The 11,030-nt window shown below is 42.8% G+C and overlaps 1 protein-coding gene across 1 annotated transcript in view; it reads right to left on the bottom strand.

Moving 5' to 3' along the window:
• Window positions 1-9,695: 9,695 nt before the first annotated feature.
• Window positions 9,696-11,030, bottom strand: part of LOC110507042 (diacylglycerol kinase delta-like) — a 25,544-nt gene continuing 24,209 nt past the window's right edge. Inside the window, 1 exon segment of the mRNA XM_090223441.1 lies at window positions 9,696-9,707. Within this exon segment, the coding sequence (XP_090079567.1) occupies window positions 9,696-9,707 (12 nt within the window).

The raw sequence follows: 11,030 nt of genomic DNA, 5'->3' as shown, positions 1-11,030 counted from the left end.
GACCTGAGCCCTAGGACCATGCCTCAGGACTACCTGGCCTGATGACTCCTTGCTGTCCCCAGTCCACCTGGCCGTGCTGCTGCTCCAGTTTAAACTGTTCTGCCTGCGGCTATGGAACACTGACCTGTTCACCGGACGTGCAACCTGTCCCAGACCTGCGGTTTTCAACTCTCTAGAGACAGCAGGAGCGGTAGAGATACTCTTAATGATCGGCTATGAAAAGTCAAGTGACATTTACTCCTGAGGTGCTGACCTGTTGCACCCTCTAGAACCACTGTCATTATTATTATTTGACCCTGCTGGTCATCTATGAACATCTTGGCCATGTTCTGTTATAATCTCCACCCGGCACAACCAGAAGAGGACTGGCCACTTTTTGGCAATAGTTTGGGGAAGGCACTTTCCAGTTTCAGCATGATAATGCCCCCGTGCAGAAATCGAGGTCTATACAGAAATGGTTTGTCGAGATTGGTGTGGAAGAACTTGACTGGCCTGCACAGAGCCCTGACCTCAATCCCATCTAACATCTTTGGGATGAATTTGAACGCTGACTGCAAGCCAGGCCTAATCGCCCAACTTCAGAGCCAACTTCACTAATGTTCTTGTGGCAGAATGGAAGCAAGTCCCTGCAGCAACGTTCCAACTTCAAGTGGAAAGCCTTCCCAGAAGAGTGGAGGTTGTTACAGCAGCAAAGGGGGGACCAATTAATTAATGCCCATAATTTTGGAATGAGATGTTCAACAAGAAGGTGTCATGCAAATGAGCTTGCTGCAGCTTTCTACTTCCAAAACCTATGGCGAGATCTGAAAACAGCACTTGGTTGCAGGCACCACTGAAATATTGAAGAATTAGAGCAGTTTGCTGCTGAAAAGTGGGACAAATTGTCAGTAGAAAGGTGCAGCAAGCTCATTGATGCCTACAACAAGCGTTGGCAGTTATCTTGGCCAAAGGCTGTGTAACAAAGTACTAGCGTATGGAGTGTCAATCATTTTGTCCATGCCATTTCTCTTTTTTTTCTAAATTAAAATTGTAAACTTAAGTTTACAAAAATAAAATTGGTTCTGTAATGTTGAAAATCCCCAAAAAGTATTTAAGGAATAAGGAATTATTTAAGAAAAGCACAAGTGTGCCAATATATTTGGCTGCAACTGCATGGTCAAGGACTCCCATTGCTCTTATTAAACCAGCGAATTGAGTGAAAGCAGGAGACTCGCACTGAAATTCACTGCCGTAAGCTTGTAGCTTATGGTATTATAATATAGACATGGTCGGGCAGTCTGAAAGTGAGGGTGCAATTTCATATTACACATTTTAAAATTATTATTGTTACATTTTGAAACAATTCAATTCTACACGTTCTTATATTTATCAACAGGACACAACTACATATTTTAGGTTCTGCCTGAAATTTTCACAAGTATGTGGTACATTTTCACCACTAAGCACCAACATCTAAACAGATCATCAAAATGGCTCATGTTTCAAAACTCAAAGCACATTTTCAATTAACTGAGTACAAATAAATTCAGTCACTTGTTCACTGCACCAAATCACTCTTTCAATTTTGCTACATATTCAAATCTAAGTATCTGCTTTTCAAAATACAATATTCAAAATACAATATTCAAATCAAAATTGTATTAGTCACATGCGCCGAATAAAACAGGTGTAGACCTTACAGTGAAATAAAATGCTTACTTACGAGCCTCTAACCAACAATGCAGTTTTTTTAAATGAATAAGTAAGTAATTAAAGAGCAGCAGCAAAATAACAACAGCGAGACTAGAGTCGTGGCCAAAAGTTTTGAGAATCAAATCAAATTTATTTATATAGCCCTTCGTACATCAGCTGATATCTCAAAGTGCTGTACATAAACCCAGCCTAAAACCCCAAACAGCAAGCAATGCAGGTGTAGAAGCACGGTGGCTAGGAAAAACTCCCTAGAAAGGCCAAAACCTAGGAAGAAACCTAGAGAGGAACCAGGCTATGTGGGGTGGCCAGTCCTCTTCTGGCTGTGCCGGGTGGAGATTATAACAGAACATGGCCAAGATGTTCAAATGTTCATAAATGACCAGCATGGTCGAATAATAATAAGGCAGAACAGTTGAAACTGGAGCAGCAGCACAGCCAGGTGGACTGGGGACAGCAAGGAGTCATCATGTCAGGTAGTCCTGGGGCATGGTCCTAGGGCTCAGGTCCTCTGAGAGAGAGAAAGAGAGAAGGAGAGAATTAGAGAACGCACACTTAGATTCACACAGGACACCGAATAGGACAGGAGAAGTACTCCAGATATAACAAACTGACCCTAGCCCCCCGACACATAAACTACTGCAGCATAAATACTGGAGGCTGAGACACAAATATTAATTTTCACAAAGTCTGCTGCTTCAGTGTCTTTAGATATTTTTGTCAGATGTTACTATGTAATTCTGAAGTATAATTACAAGCATTTCATAGGTGTCAAAAGCTTTTATTGACAATTACATGAAGTTGATGCAAAGAGTCAATATTTGCAATGTTGACCCTTCTTTTTCAAGACCTCTGCAATCTGTCCTGGCATGCTGTCAATTAACTTCTGGGCCACATCCTGACTGATGGCAGCCCCTTCTTGCATAATCAATGCTTGGAGTTTGTCAGAATTTGTGGGGTTTTGTTTGTCGACCCACCTCTTGAGGATTGACCACAAGTTCTCAATGGAATTTAGGTCTTGGGAGTTTCCTGGCCATGGACCCAAAATATCAATTTTTTGTTCCCCGATCCACTTAGTTATCACTTTTGCCTTATGGCAAGGTGCTCCATCATGCTGGAAAAGGCATTGTTCGTCACCAAACTGTTCCTGGATGGTTGGGAGAAGTTGCTCTCGGAGGATGTGTTGGTACCATTCCTTATTCATGGCTGTGTTCTTAGGCAAAATTGTGAGTGAGCCCACTCCCTTGGCTGAGAAGCAACCCCACACATGCATGGTCTCAGGATGCTTTACTGTTGGCATGATACAGGACTGATGGTTGCGCTCACCTTGTCTTTTCCGGACAAGATTTTTTCCGGATGCCCAAAACAATCGGAAAGGGGATTCATCAGAGAAAATGACTTTACCCCAGTCCTCAGCAGTCCAATCCCTGTACCTGTTGCAGAATATCAGTCTGTCCCTGATGTTTTCCCTGGAGAGAAGTGGCTTCTTTGCTGCCCTTCTTGACACCAGGCCATCCTCCAAAAGTCTTCGGCTCACTGTGCGTACAGATGCACTCACACCTGCCTGCTGCCATTCCTGAGCAAGCTCTGTACTGGTGGTACCCCGATCCCACAGCTGAATCAACTTTAGGACACGGTCCTGGCGCTTGCTGGACTTTCTTGGGCGCCCTGAAGCCTTCTTCACAACAATTGAACCGCTCTCCTTGAAGTTCTTGATGATTCGATAAATGGTGGATTTAGGTGCAATCTTATTGGCAGGAATAGCCTTGCCTGTGAAGCCCTTTTTGTGCAAAGCAATGATGACGGCACGTGTTTCCTTGCAGGTAACCATGATTGACAGAGGAACAACAACGATTCCAAACACCATCCTCCTTTTGAAGCTTCCAGTCTGTTATCCGAACTCAATCAGCATGACAGAGTGCTCTCCAGCCTTGTCCTCGTCAACACTCACACCTGTGTTAACGAGAGAATCACTGACATGATGTCAGCTGGTCATTTTGTGGCAGGGCTGAAATGCAGTGGAAATGTCTTTTGGGGATTCAGTTAATTTGCATGGCAAAGAGGGATTTTGCAATTAATTGCAATTAATTTGATCACTCTTCATAACATTCTGGGGTATTTGCAAATTGCCATCATACAAACTGAGGCAGCAGACTTTGTGAAAATTAATATTTTTGTAATTCTCAAAACCTTTGGCCACGACTATATATACAGGGGGGTGCCGGATGTACAATATATACATGTAGGTAGAGTTATTAAAGTGACTATGCATAGATAACAACAAAGAGTAGAAGCAGTGTAAAAGAGGGGGAGGGCAATGCAAATAGTCTGGGTAGCGATTTGATTAGATGTTCAGGAGTCTTATGCCTTGGGGGGGGGGGGGGTAGAAGCTGTTTAGAAGCCTCTTGGACCTGGACTTGGCACTCCAGTACCGCTTGCCATGCAGTAGCAGAGAGAACAGTCTATGACTAGGGTGGCTGGAGTCTGACAATTTTTAGGGCCTTCCTCTGAAACTGCCACAGAGGTCCTGGATGGCAGGAAGCTTGGCGCCAGTGATGTACTGGGCCATACACATTACCCTCTGTTAGAGGTCGACCGATTAATCGTAATGGCCGATTAATTAGGGACGATTTTAAGTTTTCATAACAATCGGAAATTGGTATTTTGGGACACCGATTTTTTTAAACAATGTTTTAGACCTTTATTTAACTAGGCATGTCAGGTGGGTTAACTGCCTTGTTCAGGGGCAGAACGACAGATTTTTACCTTGGCAGCTCGGGGATTCAATCTTGCAACTTTACAGTTAACTAGTCCAACCCTCTAACCACCTGCCTCTCATTGCACTCGACGAGGAGCCTGCCTGTTACGCAAATGCAGTAAGAAGCCAAGGTAAGTTGCTAGCTAGCTTTAAACTTATCTTATAAAAAAACAATCAATCAATCAATCATAATCACTAGTTGACTAAACATGGTTGATGATGGTTGATGATATTACTAGTTTACCTAGCGTGTCCTGCGATGCAGTGCGCATCCGCGAAAAAGCACTGTCGTTGCTCCAATGTGTACCTAACCATAAACATCAATGCCTTTCTTAAAATCAATACACAAGTATATATTTTTAAACCTGCATATTTAGTTAATATTGCCTGCTAACATGAATTTCTTTTAACTATGGAAATTGTGTCACTTCTCTAGAAACAGAGTCAAGGTATATGCAGCAGTTTGGGCCGTCTGGCTCGTTGTGAACTGTGTAAAGACTATTTCTTCCTAACAAAGACAGCCAACTTCGCCAAGCAGGGGATGATTTAACAAAAGCGCATTTGTGAAAAAAGCACAATCGTTGCATGACTTTACCCAACCATAAACATCAACGTCTTTCTTAAAATCAATACACAGAAGTATATATTTCTAAACCTGCATATTTAGCTAAAAGAAATCCAGGTTAGCAGGCAATATTAACCAGGTGAAATTGTCACTTCTCTTGCGTTCATTGCACGCAGAGTCAGGGTATATGCAACAGTTTGGGCCGCCTAATTTGCCAGAATTTTACGTAATTATGACATAACATTGAAGGTTGTACAATGTAACAGCAATATTTAGACTTATGGATGCCACCCGTTAGATGAAATACGTAAAGGTTCCGTATTTCACTGAAATAATAAACGTTTTGTTTTCGAAATGATAGTTTCCGGATTCGACCATATTAATGATCAAAGGCTCGTATTTCTGTGTTATGTTAAAATTAAGTCTATGATTTGATATTTGATAGAACAGTCTGACTGAGTGATGGTAGGCAGCAGCAGGCTCGTAAGCATTAATTCAAACAGCACTTTCGTGCGTTTTGCCAGCAGCTTCAAGCATTGAGCTGTTTGACTTCAAGCATATAAACTCCCGGGATTAGGCTGGTGTAACCGATCTGAAATGGCTAGCTAGTTAGCTAATAGCGTTTCAAACATCACTCGCTCTGAGACTTAGAGTAGTTGTTCCCCTTGGTCTGCAAGGGCCGCGGATAGGTAACGATGCTTCGAGGGTGGCTGTTGTCGATGTGTTTCTGGTTCGATGGTGGAAAATAAGTATTTGGTCACCTACAAACAAGCAAGATTTCTGGCTCTCACAGACTTCTTCTTTAAGAAGCTGCTCTGTCCTCCACTCATTACATGTATTAATGACACCTGTTTGAACTTGTTATCAGTATAAAAGACACCTGTCCACAACCTCAAACAGTCACACTCCAAACTCCACTATGGCCAAGACCAAAGAGCTGTCAAAGGACTCCAGAAACAAAATTGTAGACCTGCACCAGGCTGGGAAGACTGAATCTGCAATAGGTAAGCAGCTTGGTTTGAAGAAATCAACTGTGGGAGCAATTATTAGGAAATGGGAGACATACAAGACCACTGATAATCTCCCTCGATCTGGGGCTCCACGCAAGATCTCACCCCGTGGGGTCAAAATGATCACAAGAACGGTGAGCAAAAATCCCAGAACCACACGGGGGGACCTAGTGAATGACTTGCAGAGAGCTGGGACCAAAGTAACAAAGCCTACCATCAGTAACTCACTACGCCCCCAGGGACTCAAATCCTGCAGTGCCAGACGTGTCCCCCTGCTTAAGCCAGTACATGTCCAGGCCCGTCTGAAGTTTGCTAGAGAGCATTTGGATGATCCAGAAGAAGATTGGGAGAATGTCATATGGTCAGATGAAACCAAAATATAACTTTTTGGTAAAAACTCAACTCGTCGTGTTTGGAGGACAAAGAATGCTGAGTTGCATCCAAAGAACACCATACCTACTGTGAAGCATGGGGGTAGAAACATCATGCTTTGGGGCTGTTTTTCTGCAAAGGGACCAGGACGACTGATCCGTGTAAAGGAAAGAATGAATGGGGCCATGTATCGTGAGATTTTGAGTGAAAACCTCCTTCCATCAGCAAGGGCATTGAAGATGAAACGTTGCTGGTTCTTTCAGCATGACAATGATCCCAAACACACCGCCCGGGCAACGAAGAAGTGGCTTCGTAAGAAGCATTTCAAGGTCCTGGAGTGGCGTAGCCAGTCTCCAGATCTCAACCCCATAGAAAATCTTTGGAGGGAGTTGAAAGTCCGTGGAGATCTGCATGGAGGAATGGGCCAAAATACCAGCAACAGTGTGTGAAAACCTTGTGAAGACTTACAGAAAACGTTTGACCTCTGTCATTGCCAACAAAGGGTATATAACAAAGTATTGTTATTGACCAAATACTTATTTTCCACCATAATTTGCAAATAAATTCATTAAAAATCCTACAATGTGATTTTCTGGATTTTTTTCTCTGGGTCTCTGGGTTAATGGTGTTGATGTTAGCCATGACCAGCCTTTCAAAGCACTTTATGGCTACAGACGTGAGTGCTACGGGTCAGTAGTAATTTAGACAGGTTACTTTTGTGTTATTGGGCACAGAGACTATGGTGATCTGCTTAAAACATGTTGGTATTAGACTCGGACAGGGAGAGGTTGAAAATGTCAGTTGGTCAGCGCATGCTCGCAGTACACGTCCTGGTAATCCGTCTGGCCCTGCGGCCAATATACTTTTTGTGTGATTTTATTGTCACTTGTTACCAGTACAATTAACTAGTGGTTCCTCAATTAACAGTTGCATCATACTTCGATATAGCGTGCAGTATACAGTGGTACGGTACAGTGTGTTACAGTGCTTGATGTTAATGCTTGTTCGAACCACCAGAAGGCATCTTTGAGCACATCTACTCCATTTAATAATGAGGGCATTTGAAGTCGAGCAGAGATGCAATTATGAATGTCATGATTAAAATTGAATTGACCGGTTCAGTTTGAGATTACGTGTAAAAAATAAATTGCCTTTTTACATTAGCCTATGTAGTTGTATATCCTATGTAGGCGTATATACTACTGTACTAAAACATCTGTTAATGCAAGTCCTTAAAAAATACAAATATAGGCAGAATATTGTATGAAATATTTGGACGGTTAAAGGCCGACATTTGTTCGTTTTAATCAAATCTGGTCGTTTCAATTCATAAGTGACTCGTTACATTCTCTTGTTGATATTATATCCTGGCCTTTATTTGAGATTATCATCAGTTTAAAGAATGTATTTTTTTTCCTGAAAAACACACCAACCTCTCACACAAATTAGTTTCAATCACCAATTAACTATTATGCGAGTTTGTGCTGGCTATTGTCCAATTTAATGGCTCATCAAGGCGTGAACTGTGACCAAATGTCCAGCACTACTGTAAGCCCAGTACTGTATTCTAAAAATAAAAAACACAGCATCTGCACTTACTGTAGTAGAAATATATTATTGAATTAGATTTTTTTTAAGGACTGTTTTAAATTGCTCTGCCATTATTAGTATTAGTATTATTGTATGAGGTATTCTTGTTGGGGTTACCCCTGTGCTGTGATGTGGGTTTTATATGGTGTGTATTCTCTTTTCTCTCCACTGGCTATCTGGTAAACAGGCTACACTCTAGGCAGTTTCTTCTGCTGATGTGTGTGGGTCTGGTAGTGGTACTCTCTCTATTCTACTCTTTTCCTTTCGTCATGATTAATACCTGCCTGGCACCCGACCAAAATCTTTCTTTACCCCTCTCTAATAAATACCGCTACAACGTGGAATGGGATATGTTCCGCATTGCGACAAACAACGACATTGATGAATAAGCTGATTGCTGATTCGGTGAGCGAGTTTATTAGCAAGTGCATCGGCGATGTCGTACCCACAGCAACTATTAAAACATTCCCTAACCAGAAACCGTGGATTGATGGCAGCATGAAACTGAAAGCGCGAACCACTGCTTTTAACCAGGGCAAGGTGACCGGAAACATGACCGAATACAAACAGTGTAGCTATTCCCTCCGCAAGGCAATCAAACAAGCTAAGAGTCACTATAAAGACACAGTAGAGTCGCAATTCAACGGCTCAGACACAAGAGGTATGTGGCAGGGTCTACAGTCAATCACAGACTACAAAAAGGAAACCAGCCCCGTCGCGGTCCAGGATGTCTTGCTCCCAGACAGACTAAACAACTTCTTTGCTCCCTTTGAGGACAGTACAGTGCCACTGACACGGCCCGCTACCAAAACCTGCGGACTCTCCTTCACTGCAGCCGACGTGAGTAAAACATTTAAACGTGTTATCCCTCGCAAGGCTGTGGGCCCAGACAGCATCCCCAGCCGTGTCCTCAGAGCATGCGCAGACCAGCTGGCTGGTGTGTTTACGGACATATTCAATCAATCCTTATCCCAGTCTGCTGTTCCCACATGCTTCAAGAGGGCCACCATTGTTCCTGTTCCCAAGAAAGCTAAGGTAACGGAGCTAAATGACTACCGCCACGTAACATTCACTTCCGTCATCATGAAGTGCTTTGAGAGACTAGTCAAGGACCATATCACTTCCACCCTACCTGACACCCTAGACGCACTCCAATTTGCTTAGATCCACAGACGACGCAATCGCGACCACACTGCCCTAACCCATCTGTGTATAAGGTAGTTGTTGCGAAATTGTTAGATTAGATTACTCGTTGGTTATTACTGCATTGTCGGAACTAGAAGCACAAGCATTTCGCTACACTCGCATTAACATCTGCCAACCATGTGTATGTGACAAATAAAATTTGATTTGGCTGTAATCGCTTCCAAAGGTGCTTCAACAAAGTACAGAGTAAGGGGTCTGAATACTTATGTAAATGTTATATTTCAGTTTTTTTTTATACATTTGCAAAAATGGCTAAAAACCTATTTTTGCTTTGTCATTATGGGCTATTGTGTGTAGATTGATGAGAAAAAAACAACTAATTTAATCAATTTTAGAATAAGGCTGTAATGTAACATAATGTGGAAAAAGTCAAGGGGTCTGAATACTTTCCGAATGCACCGTATAATATAGCCCTCTAGTTGGCTATGCATAGCCGAATCACGGGTACCATCCAATAATGTATCTAAGAGTCCTGCCCCTGTGGGAGCAAGCTGTACATATAGGGTCAAACATAATACTGAACCACAAGAGGAAGATACACTTAGAGTGCATTTGCCATTCTGGTAAAATGCATTGTCTATTGTATAGGACAGGAAAAAAAATAAGGCCATGAGAGCATAGGACAGCTGGACATACCAAGGTCAGAGGGACACACAAAAAGGAGGGGGTCAGCCAAATGACCAACGGATGGACTATAGACATAGGACATATTTTTAGGACAGGAAGAGAAGAGACATAGTCTACTAGTCCTAATAAGGACAGACATACCAAAGAACACACCAAGCTAAACATAAGGGCCCATAGGATAAGATGGGCATATATTATTTTTGTGACATGAAGAGGTCCTGTCACCATTATAACTTAACTAAAAGCAGATATGGGCGTTATTGGGCGTGAACAAGCAGGATGCACAGATTGGGATATAATGGTGGCAGATGGACTGAGGGAAGTAACTTCATTTGCATGTGGGATGGACTCATATGTTGTATGTGAATAAATACAGAGCCAGTGCTCTGGAAAAGGGTGTGTTCCGCGGACCATCTAGGCTTCTGATATGTTTGTATTAAAAGCCTATATTGAATTCACAAGTTCTTGTGTTATATTTTGTAACGATCCTCCACGACAGAACTTGGCGAGCTTGCCAGGAGAGACAGGGACCACGGAGTGACGTTCCGGGCTGATGACGGTTTCTTTGGACAATCTTGCAAACAAAGGTGGCCGCCTAACTATAAAAAGGTAAGCATGTTCTTACATAGTTAAAATGTTTGTAGATTGCTTCAGAGATCCTGTCTCAGCGAGAGGGGCGTCACGTAGGTCTCTCTTTAAATTTCCTAAACCCAGTAGAATGCTAAGAACTTTTGAATTCAATCAATTGCATGCATGTGTGATTTTGGGGGTTGTTAAATATATATTTGCATTTGTAAGGACTAAGTATGGGGAGACGGGTAGACCTTGCTGGAGTCAGGCGTTTAGCGGAGAGGGCTTGCACTCGTTCTGGTCGGACCGTTCGAACGGACCCACGTATCTGGGTTGATTGGGGGAGTTGCTCCGTCTGATTCTGCTTGGCCGGGCTCGACTGTCTCAGGATCTGTTTTGGGATGTGCGTAAACACAGCCCAATCAACCTGAGCGGGCGACTTGTGTCGAGTGTATATGATTCGCACTGCCCCTCTCTTTGAGCCATTGTGTGGGCTGACTAGTGCGGCTGTTCGCGCTCTCTGGCTGAGCTGCTTGGCCCGGTGTGGGGCTGCTGCTGTCTGCCCGTATGGTCAAAACAAATCAATAAGTAGTTTAAAAAATCCTGTAATACTGCTTCAATAAAGTTAGTAGAAGGACTGAAT

The sequence above is a fragment of the Oncorhynchus mykiss genome, chromosome 27, assembly GCF_057628025.1.
Source record: "Oncorhynchus mykiss isolate SJ-2025 chromosome 27, ASM5762802v1, whole genome shotgun sequence".
NCBI lineage: Eukaryota > Metazoa > Chordata > Actinopteri > Salmoniformes > Salmonidae > Oncorhynchus > Oncorhynchus mykiss.
This window is presented reverse-complemented; position numbering and strand designations above follow the sequence as displayed.